At 39.0% G+C, this 14820-nt stretch overlaps 1 protein-coding gene across 6 annotated transcripts in view; it reads right to left on the bottom strand.

Annotated features, from left to right (window-relative positions):
* AK5 (adenylate kinase 5) overlaps positions 1–14820 on the bottom strand; it is a gene marked incomplete at both ends in the record, with an annotated part of 316611 nt that overhangs the window by 227216 nt on the left and 74575 nt on the right. For all 6 annotated transcript variants that reach the window (XM_080692434.1, XM_080692433.1, XM_080692437.1 and 3 more), the window contains one exon: positions 8971–9162. In XM_080692434.1, coding sequence (XP_080548560.1) covers positions 8971–9162 — 192 coding nt within the window. The remainder of the gene's footprint in view (positions 1–8970; positions 9163–14820) is intronic.

The following is a 14820-nucleotide window of genomic DNA, read 5'->3' as shown; positions in this document are numbered from 1 at the left end:
TATACAGGGGTTCAGAAGTATCCATGGTTTTAGGCATCTGCTGGGGGTCTTGTAACATGTCCCTCCCAGACAAGGGGGCCTTCTATATATTACTTCTTTTTCCATACGCCCTTTCCTTCCAACTCTACTATGAGAAAAATGGGGAGTCAGAGTAGCTGAGCTGGTGAAACATGCCAGGCCCCTAGCAGTGGCTCCCCTGTTTGCAGTGGGTGCCAAATGGCTGTAGATCCTATACACAGAGAAGCAAAACCTTGTCACCATTGTAATTAGGGCCTCATCTAATCCCTTCTGGACACTTCCTGCAGGCCTTGTTTACACACAGCTACCAGCTCAATACTGCCAGTTACATCAATCTTGGGCTCAGGGGTTTGAAGCCAGCTCTGGCCCACAGAGTCACCTTCCTCCTCGGCCCAGCTCTTCAGTGCCTTCCTCAGTTGGGGCCTGACATACCCATCCCCTCTATTCTAATTCTCACATGGTACCCTCCCCCCCTCCCCCATGCCTGCTTATTCTGCCTTTCTGCCCCATTTCTGGGTTTCATCCCTTCTCTGCCTCCCAAGAGTTGACATTTCCAGTAGAGCCTCTTGGGTCTTTCCAGGAGGAAGTTGCTCGCCTGTCCTTGTGTCTTCCTGGCCTGTTTTATTGTCCCCCTGTGCGGTGCAGAAGCTCCTTCCTGAGCTGTATTTGGGATGTTTATGTTCACATCCATCTGTGTGTCCGCGGCACCAACTCCAGGAAGGTAGGAGGTGGCTCTCCGTCCTTGTATTCCTCACTGTGCCCGACGAGGGAAGACAGCGTGTCAATGAGTACCTGTTGAGTAGGAAGGATCTCTGTTGTCTGATGAAGATGGCACCATGAGGACATAAGTCCAGTCAAATTGTTTGAATGAATGACGGTGAAAGGACTGTGCTAATGGTGACGAGGAACTAGAGGGTTTATGGTAGAGAAGGACAGGGTTTTGCCTGTGGCAGAAGTGCACTCCTTGCTTTACACGTGACCAGTAGAAATGGGCAGGGGAGGAAGAAGGCAGGTAGCACAGCACAGATAAACAGAGACACAAAGCCCAACAATTGGCTGTTTGTGGCAAAATTTCCTTGCTTGTTATGTATGCTCACACTCGTCAGTTTTATGAATTCTCTTAATTGTTTTATATTACTAAGTAAAAATTACTTTTTTTTAGATAAAACCTCTCAATGTAATGCAGCAATAGAATTGATTTTCTCATTTCTTCTTTTGTAAAAAGAAGAAATGAAGAGATTACAGCTGAACAGACACATATCAAATGATAAATGCCTGAAGAAAGCACCAGGGAGCTCTTCTCTAAGGTCAGAGTACAAGAAGTTCTCACATAGGCCAGGTGCACGCTTGTAATCCCCGTACGTGGGAGGCTGAGACAAGAGGATCACAGGGTCAAGGCCAGCCTCAGCAACTTGGTGAGGCTCTCAGCAACCTCATAAGATCCTGTTTCAAGATAAACTAGTTCAGAGGCAGAATGCCAAAAGAAGAAGGAAGGAAGGAGGAAAGAAAGAAGAAAGAAAGAAAAGAGAGAAAGAAAGAAAGAAAGAAAGAGGGAGAAAGAAAGAAAGAAAGAAAGAAAAGAAAGAGAGAAAGAAAGACAGAAAGAAAAAGAAAGAAAGAAAGAAGGAGAAAGAAAGAAAGAAAGAAAGAAAGAAAAAGAAAGAAAGAAGGAGAAAGAAAGAAAGAAAGAAAGAAAAAGAAAGAAAGGAGAAAGAAAGAAAGAAAGAAAGAAAGAAAGAAAGCAAGATGGATGAAGGGTCCACAGGCTGTAACAGGTGTGGCCTGAGGTCAGTGGCCTGGGGCTGGGCCCCACTTTTCAGCTTTGTCACCACCACACCAGGCTTGGAATTTTCTAAATGTGAATCATCCAAATGTGTTCCCTTGAATAGTATCCACATTTTTGTTTCATAGTTATCATAAAAGGGTGTTGCTTTACACTTAACGATTATTTAAAAAAAAACTGTTCGTAGGGCTTTTTGGACCTGATTTCATGGGCATCTAGTAACAAAATAAACAGAAATACACTTTAGGCAAGGAAGGATGTTCATTCTCTAAGTTCCTCCCTATTTCATGTGTAAAAAGCATCACATTGAGAATATCGTGTTTGTGCAGAGCCCTTATCATCAGGAGCTGACAGGAAATGGATGGCATCCATTTCCAACTTCAATTTCCAACTTGGAAAAAAGATGCTCTCTGAGTCACTTGGTTTGCCCTCCACCTGCAGGGTGTGAATATGACTGATACTGAGCGAGCTTTGGGAACGGGAGAGTTGTGAGTCAGGGCGTTCGCTGGTTTCTGAGACAGAAGGCCAGAATGAGCTATAAATATGTTATCTGCTGTTCTCTCTGTTTTGATGCTGTTTAGGAACTAGAATAATTCGCTTCCCAGGACTGTCTATATAACTTTGCTGTATGTGGGTTGGCACTTGTGTGCTAATGGCTTGATCTTTTATTTTTCTTTTTGTGTCAAAGAACAGAGAAACTAGTATCATTGTATTTGAGTTTCTTGAGCCCATGATAATGACACTTTATGAAAGCAATTAGATTTACTTTTCAAGTTAGTTATGAATCATTCGAAACTAAGAATACAAAGATTTATGTCAATAGGTAAATAAAAAGGGTAGCACTAAGTAACCCACAGAGACGTTATCCTCCTGCAGGAAACACATAAAGTACTTTCCTGAGGGCAGCATCGTGGTGCCAGCTCTGCACAATGTAGGAGCTGGTATATGCTTGTTGCCTAGACAATGTGATTTCTTATAATCTGCTTTTTATTTTTTTATTTGAGTCAAAACCAGGTATTTCTCATGTTATTTCAGGGTTTCCAATATTGAGGTTCTATCAGTGTCAGGTTTCATGCCAGAAAGTACTGTTTACTTAACTTAAAAATACTCTGGGCAACAGGAAAACAATTTAAAGGGCCACATATCTAGGGTGGGTCACATATATATCACAATCACCCAAGTATCTTCTGGAATACTGCCACAGTCTTTCCTATGTATTAACCATTGAAAACACCTCCTTGGCTGTTTTCTTTGTTACTAGGGACTTTTGGTCACATGATATGGGCGTTGAAACATGATGGAATGAGGAAAGTTTCATTATGTCTCACAATGAAGGTTCATCAACTTCCTATGTATAATCAGTAATAAAATTTTCCTCCAAGAAATTTTAGGGGAACGGGGTTGTTTAGACAAGCTGTTATCAATTTTCTTTGCCTTTCTTCCATGGAGGTTGCTGCTGAATCTCCTGAGAGCTAATACTATTTCAATTGATTTCTCCCTAAGTTTGTTTTTTTTCTCTTCTATTTTTTACCAGCCTGTGTACTGATGTTAAAAGAGATGGTGAGGATTAACCTATGGCTATCCACTGGGAGTTTAGGGCTAAGTGTAGTTGTATTTTATTTGTTTGTTTGTTTTTGGTGGTCCTGGGGTTCCTGGAAGCCCTTCTACCTCTGGGCTACACTCCCAGACCTATTTTTCTTATTTTTGGAAACAGGGTCTCTTAAGCCAGCACGGCTGGCTTCGAACCTGCGTGATCCTCCTGTCTCCGCCTCCCAAGCAAGGGGATTACAAGTGTGCGCCACCACGCCAGGATAGTGTAGTTGTATTTTAGACGTCACTGTTGATTCCTATGACATCTGAAGCTAATTAACAATCAGTTCAACAGTCCTGTCTAAATTAACTTTTACCATGCCATTGATTTTTTTCCTTTGAGTATCTGATGGAATGGGCTTTCCTTCCAGTGATAAATTAAACACATCTTGGTGGTAGTTTCTGTAAAAGTTAAACGCTTGTTTAAAAACTTTATTCAGAGAAATATCATTTCTGAGTGTGTGCGTGTGTGTGTGTGTGTGTGTGTGTGTGTGTGTGTGTGTGTGTGTTAAAATATTCTTTTCCAGCTGGGCATGGTGGTACACATTTGTAATCCCAGTACTTGGGAGGCTGAGACAGGAGGATCATAGGTTCACAAACAGCCTCAGAAACATAGTGAGACTCTATTTCAAAACAAAAACAAAACTAAACTAAAAGCTAGGTGTGTATCTTGGAGGCAAAATGCTTCTGGGTTCACTCCCCAGTACTACACACACACACACTATTATATATATATATATATATATATATACACACACACATATACATATGCAATAATTAGTGTATGTATAATCAGTATATAATAATATAAATGATTATATAATACATCCCTTTCAAACAATGGCAGAAGAAAGTGATTTTTTTTTCTAATGCTCTCCCTTGATAAAATTTAAAAGCCAACTTCATTTTAGCACCATTAAAATTTTTTTTTCTGTTGGGCATGGTGATGTACACCTGTAATCCTAGTACTTGGAAGGCTGAAACAGGAGAATTGCAGGTTCAAGACAAGTCTTAACAAATAAATACGACCTTATTTCAAAATAAATAAAATAAAAAATAAAAAGAGCTGAGGGTAGAATGCACCTGGGTTTCAAGCCTCAGTACCAAAAAAAAAAAAAAAAAAAAAAAAAGTTCTTAAAAATCTATGAAGTAAAGCCGGGCGTGATAGCGCTTGGGAGGCTGAGACAGGAGGATAGCACAGGTTCGAAGCCAGGCTCAGCTACTTAGTGAAGCTCTCAGCAACTCAGTGAGACCCTGTTTCCAAATAAAGTATAATATAGGTCTGGGAGTATAGGCCGGAGGTAGAAAAGCCCCTGGGTTCCACTTCCGGTACCACAAAAAATAAAAAAAATCTATAAAGTATTGCAATTAGATAATTTAGGGCCTTGCTAAGGTCCCTTGCCACTTTCTCAGGAAAACTTATGTGGGTGATAAGAAATGATTCAGATTTTAATATTTTCAGTCTCTTCAGCCTTCCCCGACTGAAGAGATGCAGTTGACACGAGTGGGTACGAATGAGTGGGCCTCTTCCTAAATCCCCTCGCTGCCGCTCACTTCTCATTTTAAGTTAGATTTCTGTTTCCTCTGACACAAAGTCCTGAAGGAAAATGACCATCTGCCCTTCACGTCTAAAGTGCACACCAATGTTCATTAATTACTGCCCGTATTAAGTAGCACTTGTTGGATGCACATAGCGAGCATCCATTTTCCCAGTAAGCCACCTGTTTTTTTGGCTTAATAGAGTGTCCAATGGTACAAAGCTTTGAATATATTATGAAAAATAACAGACATTACATCTTGCCCTATTATTTTTCAAGAATTTCTAGAAGCCTCCTTTTCTTTAAAGATAAACAAAACTACATATATGTGCATTTGTGTGTGGTGGTGGGGTGCTGGGGATAGAAACCAGTGAGCATTCTACCTGTACACTACACCCCACCCCGATATTTTATTTTTAATTTTGAAACAGGATCTCACTAAGTTGCAGAGAGCATCACTTAAGTATCTGAGGCTGCCGCCAACCCAGATCATCCTGTCTTAGCCTCTGAAGTACTGGGATTACAAGCGTGTGCCACCACAGCCGGCTTGCATGTATATGTACATATATATACATATATATTTGTTTTCATTTCTTCTGTGGTGCTGAGGATTGAACCCAGGGGCATTCTACCTCTGAGCTACACCCCCAACCCGGTTTTTATTCTTTATTTTGAAACAGGGTCTCAGTAAGTTGCAGAGAGCCTCATTAAGTAGCTGAGGCTATCTACGAACCCGGATCCTCCTGTCTCAGCCTCCCGAATCCTGTAATTACAAGTATACGTCACCACGCTCGGCATATATAAAATTTAATCAAAGTTACAGAGACTTGGGCTGAGGGTATGGCTCAGTTTTAGAACAGTTACCCTGCATATGTGAGGCACTGGGTTTGATCCCCAGCACCATAAAAATAAATAAACAAATAAATAAATAACATTACTATGACTCGATTAGGGATTATTAAAAGAAATTCTAGTTTTGCTTTTGTTTTAAAAATAAAGATGAAAAATCACCAGTGGATGTATAGTACGTTGAAGCTTTAAAAAGCCTATAAAAGGGAAATGACTGTTCAAGAATTATTCAGTTTCATAAGGTCCAAGTTCTTTAAAATGTCTTGAGACATAGCTTAGTCAGTAACACTAAATAAGTAACTTTCCTAGTTACAGTAATACTTACATTTCCACAAACAACATTGGAAAAACTGTAATTCACAGCCTGCCTTTCTTTCTTGGATTAAACCCAGAGACATTCTACCTCTGAGCTACATCCCTTACCCTTTTTAATTTTTTTAAATTTTAAAATAGGATCTTTCTAAGTTGCTGAGGCTAGCCTTGAACTTGCTATTTTCCTGTTTCAGCCTCCCAAATACTGGGATTACAGGCATGCACCATCACATCTAGCTGTTATCTTTAACTAAAAGCATAAAATTACAAAAGACACATGAGAAATTATATCCAACCTTACAAAACATTAAAAGTAACATATAAACAGGTTAAAGAAGATCCTATGAAGTCTCTATTATAATATTATTTAAATTCATACTTGGACACATGGCTGTATATAGAAATACATATTGAACTAATAAAAATAAAGACATCTATGTGATTGGAATCATGTCAATGAGATACAGTATTAAAGAAATAGCCTGTTTTTCCTGGCTATTCTTACTCGATTTTCTCTTCAGTCAAGGAGGTATTTTTGACACACACAAAATTAGGAATTTGTTCTAAGGAACAAAGCATGTTTGTTCTTTAGTCAAATCTACCAATAGATACACAGTTGGTGAAGTGAAAAAGAAAGAATGGGTTGATGTGTGTTACAATTCAACTACATTATTTAGGCACAACAATTATATGGCTCGATTACATAGACAGTGTGGAAATTAAGAAAACATTGGGTCAGCTTTATAACTGATTAATAAATAGACACTTGAGCGAAAAATAAATTTGGCATGAAGCATAGGTTTGTTTGTTTGGTTTTTTTGGGGGGAGGGGTGCTAGGATTAAACCCAGAGCATTCTACCTCTGAGTTCCACCCTTATCCTTTTTTATTTTTTGTTTAGTGTCTTGCTAAATTGCTGAGGCTAGCCTTGAACCTGCTATCCTCCTGTCTTAGCTTCCCAAGTACTAGGGTTACAGGTATGCACCGTTGTGCCTGGCTTCATCTTTATTATTTAATTCTTCTTTAAAAGCAGAAGTGTTATCAAATGCATTTCAATTCCAAAAGTGAATTATGATCCAGGTTCTGAAAGAGAATGTGTGTTGAGGATGTAGTGCCTGCATTATCAGGCTAGTTTTTCAAATTCTATTCCCCAGAGCTCAGCCTGTATTCATTGCTTTCCAAAAGGTGACTTTCCAAGGCAAGTTTTTCCCCAGTAATTAGAGGCATTTATCTTAAAGTGCATTTGGTTGTAGCAGTGAGGTTACTGGCTGTCATCCACATTGTTATCGACTCCTTCAATTAGAAGCAGCGGCATTTCACCTCTGTGCAAAATATTAGTAAATTAACAGTCTCCACTCTGCATTCATTTGATAAATCTGCTGTGCTTGGTGATGACGAACATGACACGCAGGGGGTAATCAAGGACACTTTGGTAATACCTTTATGCCTTGCAAACGTCAATTAAATCTCTGGCTCTGAACCTTGCAGTCAGGGCTTGGTCTACAGGGTAAATTTCTTTTTTCATAACACAATGCAGAAGTCAGGCTGGTAATTGTAGAAGAAAAACACACCACAACCCCAACCAGAAATAGCCACAGAAACTTTCATTCACTCTGATTTTCTTGAATATTCCCTACTTCTTAATATCTGTTTTTAACCAAAAAATGAACTCTGGCATGGTGAGTAATTTTCAGATCAAATTTACAACTCTCTAACATGACAACTTAGAGTGAAATGTAATGAATATTGTGAGACTGCAAAAAGATCATTATTCAAATGTCATGACTGTCTCTTTCAGGTCTCAGGGCATCTTAGTCTAATGAAGAGAGCTTTAACCCAGAAATCGTTAGGTCACAGGAGTTCTGTGGATGGGTTTCAGTTGACTTATCTGAATTTTGTGAAAACTGTGCTGTATGCATTTTGTTGGGATGTTCATGTGTTTATTTATGGGTGCTTGTGACTCCAGTAAGCAAGAACTTTTGGTCTGGTAGGAAGGGCCTGAGGATGTGTGTGGGAGGTTCTGCTATCTGAGCTGCTGTTCTTTTAGTGTCTTTTTCTATAAAGGACAATCTTCTGATGGCTTAAGATCCTCCTTTTTCTCTCTTGTCTTTAATACTAGAATCTGATGTTATGGGGAGTCATCAACTGAGCTAAATCTTCACTTATAAAAACTGTATTAAGGAATGGTTTAGTGCCATTTTCCTTAGCATGCTAGAAATCACTGGCTGCAAAACAAGGTAAACATTAGGAAAATATTAATATTTGTGTCATATCTGTTAATATTTGCATTGTATTAAATAAGCAGAAAATGAACGCATCCCATTGCAATATCCTGTGACTTTTTTTTTTAAGACAAATCAAACCCTTGGAGGCCTTGTTTTGTGAAATCAGAATCTCATTACTTTGTGAGGCCCATTATGATGAACAAAGCTCAGCTTGCTCCCCAAACCTATGCTAACAACCTGGCTGACTGTTGTTTACACAGCTTAATCAATTTTGTGAGGTTTTCAAAGAAGAGTTGAACTACTGGGCAAATATTCACTAAAGTCATCGCAATAATCATTTAAAAGTATTTTTAAATTGGAGTCATAGAATTTTAGACAAGGTTAAAAATTCATCACCTTTTATAAAAATTAATTAACCTAACATGAAAGATGTTTTATTATTATGGCTTAATAAGGTTAATCAGGTAAAAATGGTTGATTTCTTTTTTTTTTTGGTTGGTTCTACATGTTACAAAAAAGGCACTTTTTAAAACAATTTTTATTGGTGCATAAAAAGGCACTTTTTAAAGTTAAGAAGATTTCTGTATTAGAACCTGGGCTAATTAGAAATCTGAAGAGGCATTTCTAAGCGGACAAGTGAGAGCAGAGCTAACTTACTGTCATGATGAGCCCCTTCTCCTGGAAGTATTTGACCAATGGAGCAGCATTTTGCTTGAAGTTCATTAGCCTCCTCTGGGTGGCTTTTAGATTGTCGTCGGGCCTCCCTTGTTGTTCTGCACGCTTCAGTAATCTTTCTTTGAGCCTCTGGTTGGCGCAAGCCAGGAATACCACCAAGTCGGGGGTACAGATCTGTGGAGCGTATCAGACAGAGCGGCATTCAGCGTCCCAGCCAATGCAGCGTGGGCAGTGGTGTCGGCCTCCCTAGCTTCTGTTGAGGCCAACATACACTAGACCCTCTATTTTTTTCAGTATATTTCTTGTGCTGCCACACTGCACAGACCAGGGTCACTACAGTTCACATAAATGGCATGTCCAGCTCACACACCTGTCTTGCTTCTATATACTAAAAAAGACACTTGTTTAGTTTATGTTCATAATAATTTTCAGTTTGAACTAAGAACAATTCAGATCAAGATTTGCCCAAAGTATATGCAATCTTATTTCTGAGGGGAGATGACTATGGGGGCAGAGATATCATCTATAGCAAACATGTACATCTGCTATTATTTCTATCTTCTGCCATTTTAAAAGTACCCACTGTATGCAAGGCATGATGCCAAAATATTTCTTATAGTACTGCTGAAATTTTCAAGGCAAACCTGATCTCCATTTTGTAGATGAATAAACTGAGGCTCTGAGAAATTAAGTACCTGCCTCAGGTCATATGGTCAGTAAAGTAAAATAGGTATTTGAAACCAAGTCCATTTGGTCTAAGGCCTCTATTCTTTCCACTACCACAAAGCACCAAATGACCCAAAGGCTTTCATGAATTCCCCAAAATACCAATGAATGACATAAAAAACACTTGTGAAATAAAATTTTTATTAAAATAATTTAGGAGTAGTATTGCCATAGGAAGAAAATGCAGTGTACCGTTGAGTATGGGGCAAGGTAAAGATGGCTTTGCAAAGTGCTTTGAAGCATAGTCTCTAAAATTTTTTATTCCATCTTCGTAGTAGTATTTTTTGAACCTACACCCTAATACACATATGCTTATTAGTTTATATGTTATGCACATATACAAGATATCCATGTGTTACCATACTATTATAGTAGCACATTATCAAATACAAATACACTAAAAATAAACACAATATTCATAATTTTTAAACAGTTTCTTTCCATACTACAGTTAGAAAATGGACTAAGGAGGCCGGTAGATGTGGGTTCAGTTTTCGCTCTAGGATTTGCCAGTTGAGTGATGGACATATGGCTTACTCTTGCCTTTTTGTCAACATAGATATATGAATCTATCTTCCTGCATTATTATGAAGGTTAAATAAAATGAAATGCACAGAATAAACTCAGCACATTTTAGCCTTGATGACTTTCTCTTGGTTTTCAGGATTCTGTATGGCCCTGGATCTCCTTTAACTTCTTATTTACTGTGTTGTTCTTTACTCTGTTTATAGTTTTGTCCTCCTCAAACCCCCGAGGCTTAAATCATACAAATGTGCTTCTCACTTCAGGTTCCATTCCTGAAGATTTTTCTAATTAATACAATGAATACAACTTCAGTTCTGACAAAAATAACCTGAAAGCAAATAAGCAAATACATATATATTTATATTACACACACACACACACACACACACACACACACACACACACACAAACACATTTATTTTGAAACAGGATCTTGCTAAGTTGCTGAAGCTGTCCCTGAACTTGCGATTGTCCTATCTCAATCTCCCAAGTACTGAGATTACAGGACATGTGACATTCGTTACATTTGGCTGCAAAACTATAGAACTTTATAACTATGAATAATTTGCTGTCTTTCTTTGGTACTGATTTAAAGACAGGGTGGGGGATATAACTCAGTGGCATAATGCTTACCTAACATGCATGCCCTGGGTTCAATCCCCAGCACCACAAAACAACAACAACAAAATGACTCTTAATTTAAAATAAATGAAAGTGAAAAGCAGCCTGGACCACCACATCAGCCAGGGATAGTGAGCTGTCTGCAGAATGACCCCAGCCACAGGTGTGCTCATAGGCTCCTATTAACCCCACAGGCATTCATTCACTCATAATCCTCTTGTGCTCTCCAACCGTGGTCTATTTTAATTGGAAAAACATTTAAATTGTCTGTTTTTGTTCCCTCAGACTTAAAAACAAAAAGCAGACCCCATTCTATTTCAAATATGTGAGTCCCCTAGGAAGCATTCCTGAAATCCACTGTCAAACAGAAGGGCTGTCCTGAGATCCTCGGCACCTTTGCTTAGGCTATGTTCTCAAAGCATATGAACTGATTGAATGAATCAATGAGTCAATAAAAAAAGGAAGAAAAAATAGATATCTTTTTTTTGTCTGCATGGCAGTAAATTTCCAAATCATTGATACTCTTTCTTCCATTGAATAAATGTCTTTTTTTCTGTCATTACATGGACAATTCAATCTTCTGCTATCCATTTTTTAAGCCTTACTTGAACAATTGTTCTGTTAAAAAGAACTGGTGACTGCCCTTGTATCAGCAAAGATGTATTCATTGTGTCAGGCTGCAAAGTGAACTCATTTAAATTCTTTTTCGTCCTCAGTGTCAATGCTTCCAACTGTTCTGTTCTTTATGAAGATGTGTTAAGAGGGCCTCGACTCCATAATTCAGATCGGCTACACTGTCAGAATCCAGGAAACTAAATACTAAAGAAAAAGGAAGATGAGAGTTGAAATAAAAACCGGAATCACAGAAACTAAAAGGTGGAAAAAACTTGGAGGTTATCTAACCCAAATTAATGCCAAGTCTGTAATCATCTCCACATTCTCCTGACTTTAAAACTTGAACACTTAAGTGCGAATGTTCTGCCTTGAGCCTTTCTTGGAATGGTACTTATTAGTTATCAGTAGAACTTTCCATCACTTGATACCTCTACCTGGGGGAGGCTCATTCTAATACTAGGCTAAAATTTCCTCTCCCATTCTGCCTACAGAGAAAAAGTAAAATAAATGACTTCTTTTATCCATTAAACATTTATTGAACATATGCCATCACCATAAAAGCTAAATTAGATCATTATAAAAGGCAGGGAAAAAAAGATAGATAGGTAGATTCATCATCACTTAGCAGAGAGACAGTTTCTGGGCAGAAATTGGGTTATGTGGCCAGGGAACAAAAACCAGAATATGTGGCCCATCAAGGAGGAAGGGCTCTATCTAGAAAGTCCCATCCCTGTACCCACCGAAGGCCTTAGAGCTGTACAATCAGAGCATGTGTGAACTGCCCTTCACAGGACTAAATGCCGTTTAGAATAATCTGAAGTCCTCTTACATCAAGGTGATCGATCTAGTGGAACTTGGCATGTGGACCATTGTTTGATGATACCTGCTCTGGAATCACCATTCAAAAGTTGTAAAATAAAATATAAAGAACAACCTAGTAGATGATAAAATTAGAAAATTAAAATTGTTTAATTTGAAGTCAGATGTGGTAGTAGCATATGCTTATAATCCCAGTAGGTGGGAGGGTAAGACAGGAGGATCAAGGGTTAGAGACTAGCCTCAGTAATTTAGCAAGACCCTATTTCAAAATAAAAAATAACCGTGGGCATGGTGGCACATGCTTGTAATCCCAGTGCTTGGAAGACTGAGACAGGAGGATCACACAGGTTCAAAGCCAGCCTCAGCTACTTAGTTAGGCTCTCAGCAACTTAGTGAGATTCTGTTTCTAAATAAAGCATAAAATAGGTCTGGGAGTATAGCCTGGAGGTAGAAAAGCCCCTGGGTTCCACCCCCAGTACCACACACACACACACACACAAATAAAATAAAAAATAAAACAGGGCTGGAGATGTAGTTCAGAGGTAGACTACCCCTAGATTCAATCCCCTGTACCAATTTATCCATACTTAAAATCATATTATATACAATTATATATGTGTATATGCAAATCATGTATACACATGCAAGAAAGAAAAGAAGAAACAAAACAGAGAGAACAAACAAAGTATAAAAATAGATTTAAACCCAAATATTTGAGCTACTGTATTAAATTGTAACAGTCTGCCGGGCACAGGTTTATAATCCTAGTACTTGGGAGGCTGAGACAGGAGGATTGCAGGTTTGTGACAAGCCTCAGCTATTTACTGAGGTCCTCTGCAACTTAGTGAGACCCTGTTTCAAAAATAAAGAATAAAAAATAGGGCTGGGAGTATAGCTCAGAGGTAGGATGCCCTGGGTTCAATGTTAAAATAAAAAAACAAAGATAGACTAGATTTAAAAAGAAACTCTTTACTGTTCATAAGATAGTGTTTTAACTTGGGGTCTCCCAGAAAAAAAGAGCCTGGTAGCTGCAGTGGAGCTAGCTCAGTGCTAGATTACTTGGCATGCATAGGCCGGTGCTTCAATCTCCGCCAAAAAAAAAAAAAAAAAAGCCTGCAAAGGGGGCTTGCCTGCAGGCAGTTGGCTGGGAAGCATTCTAGGAAGCAGACGAGGGAGAGTTCAAAGCAGAGGAAGAGGAAGCCGGTGCCAAGGGAAAGCTTAAGGTTAGCCACAGCCGCAGGACACAGGACTCTGCTGCTGGACCTTCCGAGGGATACAGGAGGAGATTGCATCCATCAGATCCATCCCCTGCCGGCCAAGACCTGCCCTCTGGCCTGCTACCTCCCTCATGCTTTCATACCACGAGCCTGTGACTGGAGGTGTCTCAGGGCAGAGGGCTGAATTGGTAGCAGTGAGTTGCTGTCCTGGCACAAAGCTGGTCTTGGCAGAAGTGGCCAAGTAAAGTAGAATGAGAGAATATAAGGTGGGCATCAGAGGAGTTTGCTATCACAGTGCACTTTAAATATAAAGACGCAGAAAGGCTTAAAGAATGGGAACCATGAAAACACCCACCAATAAGAGTTTGGTAAAACTATACAAATTATCAGACACAATAGGTTGTGGACTTTGGGGAAAGCAGTGTTACTACAGCTAAAGAATGCCACTTCATGAAAGCAGGTTTAATTATCCAGGAAGGAATAATAATTCTTAATTAGTATGACCACATAATCTAGGCTCAAAGTACTTCAAGTCAAGCTTGGATAAAACTGAGAGGAGAAAATCTCAAAGCCATAACCAAACTGGGTGATTTTAATATATCTGTACAAGTAACTGATAGAACAAGTAACAAAATCACTAAGGGTCCAGATTTCAACATAATTAATAAATTGATCCATATATATGACACTGCAGCCATTGAGTATAAAGTTTTTCATTCTTTAAATATCATTTTATTGGTGCATTGCAATCTCACATTATAATGTAGTTCAGAAAGCACTTGGTGAGTGCCCCCTGGCTCCCTCCCCACCCCTTCCACTTCCTGTACAGGATACTAAGATTGACATTTATAATTCCACATGTGTACATAATGTTAATAAAAGTGTTTTCCTTCATTAATTCAACCCCCACCCTGCCCCAAATACTCTCCATCGCTCCACTGAGGTTTCTTCTCCTGAGTATAAAGTATTTTAAAACAAAAAAAAGAGCTGGGCATGGTGGCGCACACTTGTAATCCCCGTGCTTGGGAGGCTGAGACAGGAGGATCGCACAGTATCGAAACCAGCCTCAGCTACTTAGTGAGGCTCTCAGCAACTTAGTGAGACCCTGTTTCCAAATAAAGTATAAAATAGGTCTGGGAATATAGCCTGGAGGTATAAAAGCCCCTGGGTTCCACCCCTAGAGCCATACACACAAAAAGAAATAAAAGAAAGAAAAAGAAAACTTACAAAATTAGACCATATTCTAAACCATAAAGGAAGTCTCAAAATATCTATAATGAATGCAATCACAGAGTATCCTTAACAAGTA

The sequence above is a fragment of the Muscardinus avellanarius genome (assembly GCF_963383645.1).
Source record: "Muscardinus avellanarius genome assembly, chromosome: 3".
Classification (NCBI taxonomy): Eukaryota; Metazoa; Chordata; class Mammalia; order Rodentia; family Gliridae; genus Muscardinus; species Muscardinus avellanarius.
The sequence above is the reverse complement of the archived record's forward strand: the minus strand, read 5'-3'. Positions and strand labels throughout refer to the sequence as shown.